At 41.5% G+C, this 14,337-nt stretch overlaps 1 protein-coding gene across 4 annotated transcripts in view; it reads left to right on the top strand.

Annotated features, from left to right (window-relative positions):
- CPT1C (carnitine palmitoyltransferase 1C) overlaps positions 1-14,337 on the top strand; it is a 1,701,035-nt gene that overhangs the window by 1,173,544 nt on the left and 513,154 nt on the right. For all 4 annotated transcript variants that reach the window (XM_044083414.1, XM_044083412.1, XM_044083411.1 and 1 more), the window contains exon 13: positions 7,117-7,233. In XM_044083414.1, the coding sequence (XP_043939349.1) occupies positions 7,117-7,233 (117 nt within the window). The remainder of the gene's footprint in view (positions 1-7,116; positions 7,234-14,337) is intronic.

Below are 14,337 nucleotides of genomic sequence, written 5' to 3'. Positions count from 1 at the left end.
AAACCCACATATGCGAAGGCCCTTAACATTAACCTGCCCAAGCAGCAAGGACCTCTGAAGCTGAAACGCAAACAAACACCAATCATAACCAAAGTGTGACATAGCTCACAACACCAGTGTGCCACCCAACAACAGCCCTTAAGGCAAGACAACGTACCCAACACTTCAGTGTGCCTGACTATAGAGTCACCTATGACTAATGTGCCACTCACCAGGCTGAACAAGGAGAAAATTACAGTCAGCTGCCTGTCGGGTGCCAGGTTCCGCCACATAACGCATGCACTCAAGTCACTCCACAACAAGTACAAATATGACTCGGTCATTGTCCATGTTGGAGTGAGTTGCATTGATGTACCTCCCTGAACTACATGAAAAGCGACATGGAAGAGCTCTTGGATCACGTGGCCCAAGCAGGTATGACCCTAGCCCCAAGTAGCATCCTGCCTTCGCCCAGAATGATACCACAGTATGAGGACAACCTTTTTGACTTCAACAATTGGCTAAGCTTCTGGTGTCCTTCAAAGAGGATTCAGTATCTGTCTGCCTGGGACGACATGATCGACAAATTACGATGCTTTCCCAGAGATGGTCTGCACCATTCGCCCCTGAGATTCGGGTTATTGGCTAAGGCTCTTGCCACCCCTATAGTGCCTTTTTTAGGCGAGGCTCAAAGGACAAAACCACCACCGTAACAGGTACAAGTATGCAAAATCTGAAGGTAATGCTACTCAGTGCTTGAAGTCTAAACCTCAAAATGCACTCTTCCGAGGCACTTCTAAAAATGGAGAACATCGATATCTGTGCAGTAACTGAGACCTGGTTCAAGGCTCCAGAGAGTGCCCCTGCAATACCAGGCTTCAACTCTTACCACACTTCAGCCAACAAACCATTACCGAAACACTAAAGGTGGAGGAGTGTCCATATTCACCAAGGATATTGACACCTCCAGGCTAGTTGCCCAACACAATGCATCCAAAATTCTCCAGGTGCAACTAACACTAGGTAAGACTGCAATCCAAATTTTTGCTTGCTACAGATCCCCCACCATGCCCCAAACTTCTCACTACACCTTTCTAAACATACTAGAAAATATTAAGATACAACCAAACACCCTAATACTGGCTGATTTCAACTACCCTTCCATTAACTGGGAAAACTACTCCTGTACCAACACCTTTGCCCAACTGTTCTTGGAATTCATAAATTCCAGCGCCCTGGATCAACTAATCCTTAGTCCCACCAGGGGCTCCAATATCCTGGATCAGGTTATTATCAACATGGGAAATCGATGCTCCACACCATTGGTCACCCCCTCGTTGGTTAGATCTGACCATAGGCTAATCACCTTTGACATCCACACCCCCCCCCCCCCCAGTAAGGAAACATCTGTAAAAAACTTCTCCAAGGCAAACTTCATGCTACTCAAATCAGAAGTGACAGACATCATGACACTCATGCAGATGGAAACTGAAAGTTCGACTGCCGAATCCTACACTAAAGTATTGTACGAGCACATCCACTCGTGCATGAATCGTGCCATCCCAGATAGAACCAAGACGCTCTCCCCCCAAAAAAGGCAGCCAAATCTGGTGGTCCCCTGTCGAAGTAAACTATACAACACAAGGAAGAAACTGTTGCAGAAAAGAGGAAAATCCCAGGATGACATAAACTCCCTTACCAGCCTCAGTAAGAAGCTGAGATCCCTCATAAAATCCTCCAAAGCTAGTTACGAAAATAAAATTGCCAAAGATTCCAAAGACAACCACAAGGCATTCTATAGCTATGTCAAGAATCTAAATGGCAGTGCTCAGATCTGCTCTGAGCTACAACAGAATGGCATTAAATATACTGATCCCAAGAACATTGCCAATATCCTGGCAGATCGATTCAGTGACAACTTCACCCCCTCTCGCCCCCTAAAGGGCCCATCTCAATACTGAAAGATTGCCAAATTCTGGTAATCACAGCCACACATTTAAAAAACGCACTTTCCAAAGCTAAGAATACAACATCCATGGGACCAGACGACATCCTGGGCTGTGTACTGCATGAACTACAAAATGAACTGTCACCTCACCTAAGTGTTATGTTTAATCATAGCCTCACCTCAGGCTTCAAGCCCATTGAGTGGCGCACAGCTACAATTATCCCACTCCACAAGGGGGTGATCCACCTTGGATCCTGCGTACTACCTTCCCATCAGTCTGACGAGCCTGATCTGCAAGGCCATGGAACGTATTATCATGGAGCTTAGAAACAAAGACATTGGCAGCCTTCAAACACTGGACCCCACCCAGTTTGGGTTTGTGAAGGGCCGCCCATCGTGTCTTCTTAACCTGATTGACTTCTTCGAATCAGTCTCCAAAGCCACGGACGAGGGTAAGGCAGTCCACACAGCGTATCTGGACCTCGCCAAGGCCTTCAACATCATCCCTCACTCTGGAATCATAGATAAACTTACTAAGCTGGGCATAAATCCCTACGTCACTCGATGGCTTGCCAACTGGCTTACTGACATAACCCACACTGTAAAAGTAGCTGACTCCAAATCCAGCTCCAGACAAGTAACAAATGGAGTACCTCAGGGCTCAGTCGTGGGACCGCTCCTTTTTGGCATCTACTTCTCTAAAGTACAGGCCAACACTAAGGAACTCTGGCCAACAAAGTTCGCAGATGACTGCAAACTGGGAGCCATTATTGAATCCCCAAATGATGTGGATATTCTAAAAAAGGGCCGTACAGAAACAGATGCTTTGTGCCAGAGCCATGGGCTCAAGCTCAGTGCCAAGAAGTGTATTGTTATCCCCTTTGGGAAAAAACATGTACCCATGAATTACCACATAGGTGGCTGTACACTAAACACCGAAAGTGTGATGAGACCTTAAGAACACAGGTGGACAGTGGTCTCACCTTCGATAACCACATTGCCACAACAGTCAGGAAATCCTTCTATGTGGCACACCTCATCACTAAGGGCTTTTCATCCAGAAAAAAGGAGGTCATTGTCCCACTGTACTCATCCCTCATTAGACCCATCATAGAGTACAACGCCCCGTTTGGTATGTACCTCAAAAGACATCTGCAACAACTGGAAAGGCAGCAGAAACGCTTCACTAAAAGAATCACAGGCCTAAAGCAGATGCCGTATGCTGATCGACTTGAAAAAACACCAGCTATACTCTGTCGCATATCGTCTACTCAGAGGCGATCTCTGCTTAACATACAAGGCCATCTCAAACCCAGAGCTGTTGGACATGCTACACTTAAAGAAATCCCAATCCATCAGAGCCACATGCTCCAGGGACCTAAACATTGTCATCACAATGAACAAAACATGCTGGAGAGATAGGTTCCTGACTCGGAGACTCCCCATACTCTGGAATAGACTTGCCCATACATGTCAAGCAGAGCGCCTCCTTGGCCCTCTTCAAAAGGAACCTTGACGACTGGATGGGAGGTAGGAAATTTACCCCAGGGAATCACGTCAGTTGCCCTGCTAGACAGGGGTCCATGGAAGTAAATATTGTGGGAAGAAATAGCCAGGGAATTGTTATGGCTAGGCTTGTATAGGCCCTAGGGCCGATAGCTTAGTACCAACCTATGAACATTATGTACTACACAAATATATTAAATCAGTCAAGTTTGGAGGTGGCACTTCTAGAGGCACAGTTACCATTCTTCAAATATTACCATTGATATGCAAATAATGACTAGTAGTCATAATTGTAGGAAGAAAAAGAGCTGTATAGCTGAGGATTGTGCATCTTACTCGCCTCCTTTTTGTGGGTACAAAAACTTTTCACTGGTAGTGAAAAGAACTGCCACAGCAAAGCACTGCAGCATGCTGAAAACAATGAGTGATGGGCCAAGAGAGACACAGAGCAGTGAAAGTCGCATAATGCCATGTATATCTGTGTGTTTCCATTGGTTGTCAACAGCAATTACAAAGACACAATGACTGCCCTCCTTAAGTATGAACAGTAACTCTGACTTAACTAGCTGGTGGAAATATAAAGCAGCAATTGTAATGCATTTTAGCTTGTTGCAAATAAGAAGCTGCCCTCCTGCAACAAGAATAACCAAAGAGATTTATGGTTAAATTGCATGTAAAAACCATTGTTAGCAATGTTGATATTGGTTATAAGCAGTGAGGACATCAAGCAAAAGACAGCAACAATATGTAATACTGTATTGTTGAAGATAAAAAGTCAGCATCAAGGCAATATCATGGCACAGCTGTAGCATAAAGGTAACGCAACAAAATATCCACAGATAACCAGTGTTTAAAATTGTTTTCATCATCCTCATCGACTTCTATTTTCCAGTTTACATGGGTTTCAGATGTCACATCAGTTGGTAACTATTTCTGTAGTTTCAGCACTATTCTCTTACCTTCTTCGACTGTCATGCCTGACTATTGCAGGTGTTTTCTTAAACAATCCCATCATCCCTTGGTTGAATGTCCTTATTTCCTCTTGCCTTGTTCCCATCTCTCTTGAACCTTCTTCACCTAATTGTGTCTTCTGCTTTCCTGAACATGACTGAAGTGCTGTAATCTGTTCTCCTTGACTTGCTCTGTAATTGGGCCCACTTTTGGCTTGTGCTCTGGTGTCCTTATTCCTTCTTCTGTCTTGTGGTGTGCATCCTACCATCCATCTCAAGAACTTCCTTATCTCCTCAAGCTTCCTCAGCTGCTGCGCCTTCACTGCCCAGGTTTCTGTGCTGTACAGTGCTACTAGTCACACCACTGTTTTGTACACCTTGCTTTTCATTATCTTTGGCATTCTTCTCACACTACACCTGACAACGCTGTATCACTTGACTGCAGCATTTCTGATTCTAGCTTGAATCTCCTCATTCAGACTTCCATTCTCCTCATTCACCCTTCCCAGATTCTTAACCTTTTCCTGTATTTTCTCTAGCTCATTTTTCAGCTCCATCTTATTTCCCCTGTTTGCTACCATGACAATTATCTGATCTCCCTTCTGTATACCTTCAGTTTTGCGTTAAAGTTCCTTGCCATTTGTTGAAGATCCTGTTCACAGTCTGCCGGTAATACCACATTTGCATATAGCAAATTTGTTGATCTTTCCCCTCTGACCTGTTTGGTAATGTAGTGTGGTTGTGGGGCGTTAGGCTTGCAGAAGCAGACTTTCCCTCGAGGGACAGCAATGGCAGAGCTCAGAGGAGCAGTCAAGGGATTGCTTCCAAAATGAGTGGCTAGGTTGCAGTCCAGGGCTTCATACTGCTCAGCTCATGCTATTTAGCAGAGGGCAGACTGGTATTCCAGGCCAGGAACAAAATGGGCTGTAGGACTAGCTCAGGAGTACCTCACTCTTCACCCTCCTAGAATGAATGGATTAATTATATGACATTAGCAGGGCCATCGGGTGAAGTCCTGAGAGGAGGAGGAATAAATAGAACTGGTTTTGCTGTAGTTGTTGACCAAGAGATGCATGACAAATAACTTACTGTTCACATCCACTATTATGAAAACAAGAGTGATGAAAGATCATAATGGCACAGTTATATGCCTCACACACTGGAGTAAAGTATACAAGTTTCCCTATTGTTTTACAGATTCTGTCCCTCATTCTCAATTGTTTTTTTACTCTGAAATATTTATTCCTTGTCACTCTAGTCTTGGTATGTCAGATAAAGAATTTAGTGTATGGTGAGTCTTGTCCCCATTTATGACTAGGCCAAGACAGTTGAATTAACCTTTCACTGAGAAACTGTGTTTACTGGTTGAGTTATATGAATACCATTGAAAAAGCTAACTTGCTACCTATGAAACAACATGCCAATGTTGTTCTTGCCTCTCAGCTATTTAAACGTCTCAAGAATGACACTTCTCTCCACAAGCTTCCAGATGTATCAATGTACAACCTTAGATAACTTAACCACTCATGTCCCTTCTCCAAACTAGGCTATGCTGCACAGCCCATGCTTTTTCAGTCCTTGGTTCCAAACTGTGGGAATCTCTCTTACAAGATCATTCCTCATCCATTTTCTGTTCTTAAATAAAAGCACATTTCAAGACTGTAGGAAAAATTCATCTACTATTTTTCTAGTCATATAACTTAACGTCTTCATTCCCTGCTGTCTACATAACTTGCCCTGACTCTGTTTTTGATTGTAATACTTTCAGCATTCCAGTTCTGACACCACTATCTGTATAATGCATGTATGTATTGTTTTTCTGTTACTGTATGTATGTCATTTATTTATTGTCTTTGCACCCTCAAGCCAACTATGATGTTCATTTTGTATGTAATATATGTATAGATTTCATTTTGTCATTCTGTTTTTGTATGATTTCATGTAACTATTGTGTTTTTCCCGGGCTGAGACTGAAATGGTTTCCAGTGGGATCAGTGTTCTATCCCAGTTAACAAATTCAAAATAAATGAAATAAAATGGCAACGTGAGACCTTTTGTAGTCGCTTTTAATATGTGGATTGTGTTTTCCTCAGTCATGCCCCAGTGACAGATATTTTGATTATGGTACCTTTTTCTCAGGTTCACTATCTGTGCCCTGTGCTGGACTTGGACTGAATATGTTAGTGTTAGTGTCCAATACTTAGAGAGAGAGTGAATTAACTTTATCAGATACCAGCATAGCTAGTGGTGTTTGTGTTGAACTAACTTCAAAAATGGAAGAACCCTCTTTAGTTTGTATGTGTGTGTGTGTGTGTGTGTGTGGGGGGGGTTGCATTATTTCCAGCTATTCTTGGAAGTTAGCAACCTTCCTTTTAGTGTCTTAATGTTTTGATTGCATAAGCTTAAAAGATCTGGAATGTGCATCCGTAGGTTAATTAAGAAGCTAGTCATAGCCCTCCAGTCTGTATCTCACTGCCTACTTGTGTAAAATCATTGAAAGGTAGGCTACTAACAGAGTGATCTGTATGACCCTGCCAGTGCTGTGGTGTCAGGTGAACTTAAGCCATCCACTACAATGAATACCTTGCACAGCTGTATCATCTGTTAGGATGTTGCGAGAAGCAGAAATGCATTTAACAGCTTCAGCACTATTTTTTTGTTGTTGAATTTGATTGTGGTTTAACATTTGTGATGAAAAGTTTCTAAACCATGTCGGTCTGTTTTACATTTCAGTATGTGCTAGCAACTGACTGCTTCAAACTTGGTTATAATTCAGAAGGGCATTGCAAGGGAGATGCTGATTCTGCCATTCTTCCACCACAGAGACTTCACTGGGAAATACCTGAAGAGGTAAGGTTCTAACAACTCATTTAGAAGGAGTACATTTGCTGATGTTTTCATGGTTATTTTCACTTTTCTACAGACATCACTTATGAGAATTGAGCAGTGATTAAAGTAAAAAAAAATTTGATTAGAGATATTTATTTATTTGCATTTGTTTACCAGGAATTTCCACTGGGCCAAGATTATCCCTTTATTAGTGGAGGCCCAGAGCAAAAAGCTCCTTGTATTCAGTTTGCAATAAAATAATAGTGACAGCTGAAAAGCTCCACATGTGCAGTTATTTACAATAATTAGAATTATACAACATAGGTAGTGACAGCGTCAGTGTAACACAAGTCCATGGAAGATTTAGAGTCAAAATGAATACAGAAAATAGCATCAGAATAAAGCAAGTATATGGAACATTTACTTTCAACAATGAATACAGAGCAGTGTAGGATACTAAAGCCACAGATAGTCTTGTTCACATGTAGTGGGTTTTAGTTACCAAGCAGTGTTAGCATGTCAGTGTATACTGTTGAAAAAGCATATTAACAGTAAGTATAGACAATGACTTGAAGCCTGTTGCTTCAAGGTGTTGTTCAGTAGGTTTTTTGCAAAGGGGGCTTAAGGTAGTTTTAGTGGAATTGTAAGACTAATAGAAAGATGTAGATAGTAGGTTGGAAATAGACAGTGGAGTAGTAGAATATAAGAAAAGTGGAGGGGGGTCAGGTTTTGAGATGTGAAATATTGGTGGAAGTATATTGCCATAAGGAGAAAAGGTGCTGTTTCAAGTTTTTTTTTTTTTTTTTTTTTTTTTTTTTTTACGTTGGATTGCTGGTTGTTCTGATTGAAGTTGGGAGAGTGTTCCACATTTTGGCGATAATATAGGAGTAAAACATTTTATAGCAGACCCAGAAACAATTTCCCAGGGTCCCAAGGGAGCAAATGCTTCTATGTCTAAAAATCCTATGCCCTCTGAAAGGGATTCTAGAGCCCTAGATAGATGGGGAAAGAAAATATACACCTCAGCTACTGTAGCTATGAGAGCATTAAATTGCCAGTTTCACATGTTGAAATATCAACAATTCCTAATGTCTCAGTTAAAACAAAAATGAGCACACATTCAGAACTGCCTGAATTCAAAGAAATGCAGGATCTGTTGCATGCAGCTGAACAGGTGGGCAAACATACTTTACAATGCGGCTTTGATTCATTGGAAGCTTCTTGTAGAGCAGCTGTTACTGGCTCTGTCATACATAGACATGCTTGGTTAAAAGAACAAACCCTCCCTGACCATGTTAAAGCAAAATTATTGGATGCACCTTTACAGCAGGATGTATTATTTGGTGTCAAAGCAGAAGAGGTTTTAAAGAAAATGGAGGATAAGGCAAAGTCTATGCAAACGGTCAAGGATTTTTTGCAGGTAACAACCCCCTCGTTTCAGCAGAAATTGGCCATCAAAAAACTGGTCCTTTCCAGCTTCAGACAGATCACAGAGGGGCAAATACAGATGCCCAAGGGGCAGAGGTCAGTCACAGGGCCCTTACAAACCTCACCAATGGGGTTCTGCTACCCAGAAAGGAGGAGAAGACAGGCCTCAAGCTAGCAGAAGACAAACACAATGACTCCATCCTCAAACTACCAAGCAAATCTCTCCTGCCAACTCCCTTGGGAGGAAAACTAGCATTTTTTGCAGACAACTGGCACATCATCACAAAAGACAAATGGGTTCTAAACATTGTCTCTCAAGGATACAGATTCCACTTTCATACCTTACCAAGAATCAAAGGAATGCCAAACCTGCCACCAAATCAATGGGCAGAGGCACAAAAACAAATTACAGCTCTCATGAACATGAGAGCCATTCAACAGGTACCTAAACAGGAGCAAGGACAAGAATTTTACTCAAGACTCTTCCTAGCCCCAAGAAAGGACAAAACATGGAGACCCATTCTGGATCTTTCAATTCTGAACACCTGTCTGCAAGCACCAAAATTCAGGATGCTAACACTACAGCAGCTTCTTCCCATGCTGGGCAAGAATGCTTGGCTAGTCACTTTGGACCTCAAGGAGGCATACCTGCATGTCCCTATCAGACAAAATTGCAGAAGATACCTCCGCTTCATTGCAAGTTCAACGCATTATCAATTCTCTGCACTGCCCTTTGGCTTATCTACTGCTCCCATGGTCTTCACAAAATGCCTGGCACCAGTAATTGCATACTGCAGACAAAGAGGAATTCAAATATACCCATACCTGGACGACTGCCTTATTCAAGCAGAAAGCAAAGACGCTCTTTTAAAGCATCTGGCATTTGTCAAACACCTTCTAAGTTTCCTAAGGTACACAGTAAACGAAAAGAAATCAAAACTGGTGCTCTCACAAAACATAATATTCCTGGGTGCCAGCTTGAATACAATGGCCCGGATGGCGTATCTTACCCCAGACAAGCAACGACAGCTGTTTCAATATTTCAAAATAATGGCAACAAAGACCCAACTCCCTGCAAGAATAATTCTGCAGGCCTTGGGATTCATGGCATCTTGCATACTACTAATACCATTTGAAAAACTGCATATGAGGAAATTACAATGGTACCCGAAAAGTGTATGGACTCAGCACAGCCACAGCTTGGAAACAATGGTACCACTCATTCCCTGCCTTCAACAAGAGTTTCTATGGTGGGCACAGGCATGTCACCTCACCAAGGGTCAGCCTTTCACCTTACCCACAGCCAGGCAAACTGTGACAACAGATGCATCGGACTATGCCTGGGGAGCACACATGGCAGAGCAGTGCATTCAGGGCAAATGGACTACAGATCAGAGGCATCTACATATCAATCAAAAAGAAATGCTAGCAGTACAGAATGCCCTAACAGCTTTCAAGGACCTTCTATGCCCAGGACAACGAATAATAAAGACGGACAATACCACAGTCATGTGGTACATAAACAATAAACAAGCAAGGGGGGCACACATTCCTAACCTCTATGCAGGCAAGCAATGACCTTGTGGAACACTGCACTGTCTTACCAGGTTCAATTACAAGCACAATTCCTGCCAGGAAAGAAAAACACATTGGCAGACGACCTAAGCAGAAACATCATGGATCCACACAAATGGAAACTAGATCCACAAGTATTTGTAATGATAGCTCAAAAATGGGGACGCCCTGACATAGATCTGTTTGCAAGCCCCCACAGCCAAAAAATTTTGCACAAGGACCTTCCATCCACTAGCTTGGAAAGTGGACGCCCTCTCATTCAGTTGGAAAACATTAACAGTGTATGCCTTCCCTCCACTACCTCTTCTAGCAAAGGTACTGCTGAAAGTCAGATTAGAGAGGCCACAAATGATGCTCGTTGCACCAGACTGGCCACGCCAGCATTGGTACCCAATTTTAAGGAACATGGCCCACGGCCCACCATGGATTTTGCCACAAATTCCTCACCTGCTCACCCAGAGAGACCACCAGATTCTACACAGCCAGCTCAATACTTTAAACCTGGCTGCATGGCAAATTACCTAAACAACCAGCCAACACCTTTATCCAAAGCTGTTATTGATGTCATTCTGGAGGCCAGGAGACCCAGCACCAGGAAAACCTATTCAGACAAATGGAAAATACTTTGCGCCTGGAACCAGGCTAAAGGCCTAAACCCCTTTGATCCAAACATCCCTCAGATTCTACAATATTTAACTGAGATGTTACACAAAGGACTTTCCTTTTCATCTATTAAGATCCATGCCTCAGCAATTTCAGCTCATTACAGCACGGATCCTCCTTTATTCTCACATCCACTCCTAAGACAGTTTCTCAGAGGGGCTAAGAACTTACGACCGCCTAGGAGAGCTCCAACACCTACTTGGGATCACAGCTTTGTTCTGGAAAAGCTTACACTGCCGCCCTTTGAACCAGCTTTTTCAGCTGACTTAAAATTTCTTTCATGGAAAATTGCCCTACTACTAGCAATAACCTCAGCTAGAAGAGTCTCAGAGCTACAGGCACTAATGGCAGTGGAACCTTTCATCATTTTTCATCAAGACAGAGTCCCTCTATGAACGAATCCTTCCTTTATGCCAAAGATGGTATCCAGTGTGGCCCTAAACCAAACCATTCACTTGCCCACCTTCTTCCCAAATCCCCAGAACAAAGGAGAAAGACTCCTGCACTCTTTGGACATTCACAGGCAGTTCCGTTACTACTTGGATAAAACTAAGGCTTTCAGAAAAACTGACCAGCTTTTTGTAGCCTATGCTACAGGATCGCAAGGAAAAGCGATCTCAAAACAGACCATTTCAAAATGGATAGGGCATTGCATACGTTTTTGCTACATACATCATGGGAAACCAGTATCTGCTAACATTAGGTCCCACTCCACCAGGGCTACAGCTACATCAGCAGCCTTTCCCAGGGGAGTGCCAACCAAGGATATTCTGGAAGCTGCTACTTGGAGTTCAGTGCACATCTTCACCAAACACCATCACTTATCTCTATACTCTAAGACTAGAGCTGGTTTTGCCACTGTAGTTTTGCAGGGCTTACTAGCTTCTTCTAACCCTGTCTGACTACACCTCCCATCCTTAGCTTTGGGATTCAACCCAAGTGTGATGACTGCAGCAGGGTAACACGATGAACATAGTACAGTTTTGTACCTACCATAAATGTAGATGTTCGAGTGTTCACCCTGCTGCAGTCCAGGTTACCCTCCCCCTATCCCCTCTGAACTAGCTGAACTTATCTCTACCACTCTATCTTATACTACCTCTGTGGTGTATTTGCTTGTGCCTAAGAGTTTTGTTTTATTTTTATATAGCTATATATATGTGTGTGTGTGTGTGTGTGTGTGTGTGTGTGTGTGTGTGTGTGTGTGTATATATATATATATATATATATATATATATTAATATTTTGCCTACCTATTGGGGGCACCTGACATCTGGGGCAAGAAAAACTGAAGAAAGTGGCGTCGGATGCCTCTTGTATACCCCTGGCGCTCTGACGTCAGGGAAGAAGCGACAGCAACTGACGCCGGACCAAGACTTTGGAATTTGGGCCGACTGCAGGACCGCCTGACGGCAAGATAACCCAAGTGTGATGACTACAGCAGGGTGAACACTCTAACATCTACATGTATGGTAGGTACAAAACTGTACTTTTCTGTTAGGTCTGGTTCTATTGTGAGTAAAGCGAGTAAATAAGTATATGGTAGAGTAGCTAGCTAATGGTGAGGTTTGTGTGTATGTAGCACTAGTTGGTTTGATTACATGATAGGCTGGCTGTGTTGCAGTTAAGTCTATTAAGAAATAGAGACTTACAGAGAATAAGAGAACTGTGTAAGAGGTGGGAGACATGCTAGGGTTGTGTATATTTATGAAATAAGGTAATGGTGTTTAATGTTAATCAAGCTAATGGGTAGAGTAATGCATGTAATATAGTCGTGTAGCTGATGTAGAGTGAATGTGAATGTCATATTGGGTTTGGTAGTAGGAGGTGCCTAGTGTGAGTGGGGTGTAGAAGAATGGTGGGCTGTGTCTGGGATTTTGATTGCAAGTCATTTGAGATAAATTAGAGTGAGAGGGGGTGGAGTTGGGGATGAAATAAATGTAATTGAAGTGGGGGGGGTAGGTGGAAATGGTGATGTAGGGTAGAGGAGCAGAGAGAACCTGAGCGTAGTGAGCTGCAAAGGTGAATGGAGTGGGCTGGGCCAGGTTGCACCTGGCTGCTAGAACAAGAAATAAAGTAGAAAAAAAAAATGTGTAGAGCAGTATTCAGGTGCTGGAGAACCAGTTGCTCATTAGAGTAAAGAAGGTTAAGCAAAGTGAGCGAACTAGCAATCTTACTGGGAAGGTAAATGCTAAGATAAAGTAGGTAAGAGAATGGAGTGCAGAAAAGAAAAACTGTGGAGGGTCAGAAAATAGGCTAGGGGCAAGAGCAGAGGTCTGGTTTGGTGGCCTTACAGGGTAAGGTGGATTACAGAGGTGACCTGTAAAAGGAAGACGTACAAAGACGTACATTAAATTGAGGTTACTGGAGCCGTATAGCAGATGTAATGTTTGGAGCTGGGCTAGTTATTCAAGCTTGTGTTCATTGCAAATCCCTTGTGTATGATATTATAATACCTAGATATACGGATATATATATATAGATATATATATATATATATATATATATATATATATATATATATATATATATATAGATATATATATAGATATATAGATATATATATATATATATATATATATATATATACACACACATACAAAAAAGTGCAAAAAATGAAGCGTGGAGAAGACCTCAGTTTATAAATTTATTAAGTCCACAAAAAAAAAAAATGGATACGGACCATTTTAATATATATATATATATATATATATATATATATATATATATATATATATACATACTAAACTTTGCTAAACTTTGAAGGAACATGAATTGTAAAACTAATAATAGCCACCAGATGGCATAGGTTTCCCACTGTTATATGGATTCTCTGCACTTTACAAGCACTTTATAAGCATTTTATAATTAATTTTAAACCTTATTTATTGGGCTTTTGATATATTTACTATTTTATCATTTCAATAGATAATTTTTAAGTGATTCAATAAATATAATAATGTCATGTTTATAGTTTAAGTGTTAACAAACAAGGAATTTTAATGGTTAATATTTTAAATAACTAATTAAGATCTAAGCCGTGGAATCATTGGCATTTTTAAAAGTGACAATTAACTCCCCATAGGCTATTCATTTAACTGTTCCTACATAAATACTGGATTTCCTTGAGTATTCTGGTCATCTGATGAAGTCTAAGTAAAAAAGACGAAAACGCATGGTTGGATGTTTAAGGCGTTCATGGTGTTTTGTGTGTGCTTTTAACTTGGTCATTATCCGTTTTTTTTTTTTTTTTTTTTTTTTTTTTTTTTTTTTTGTGGACTTATTATAAACTGAGGTCTTCTCCACGCTTCGTTTTTTACACTTTTTTGGATTTATTGGTTGGTTCGTGCAGTTTTCCACTACTTTGGTTTAAATATATATATATTTATATATATATGTATGTGTGTGTGTAATATAGATTTATATATACACACACACACACACACACACACATATATA

This window comes from Protopterus annectens, chromosome 9.part0, assembly GCF_019279795.1.
Source record: "Protopterus annectens isolate FY-2018-M chromosome 9.part0, PAN1.0, whole genome shotgun sequence".
Lineage (NCBI taxonomy): Eukaryota > Metazoa > Chordata > Ceratodontiformes > Protopteridae > Protopterus > Protopterus annectens.
This window is presented reverse-complemented; position numbering and strand designations above follow the sequence as displayed.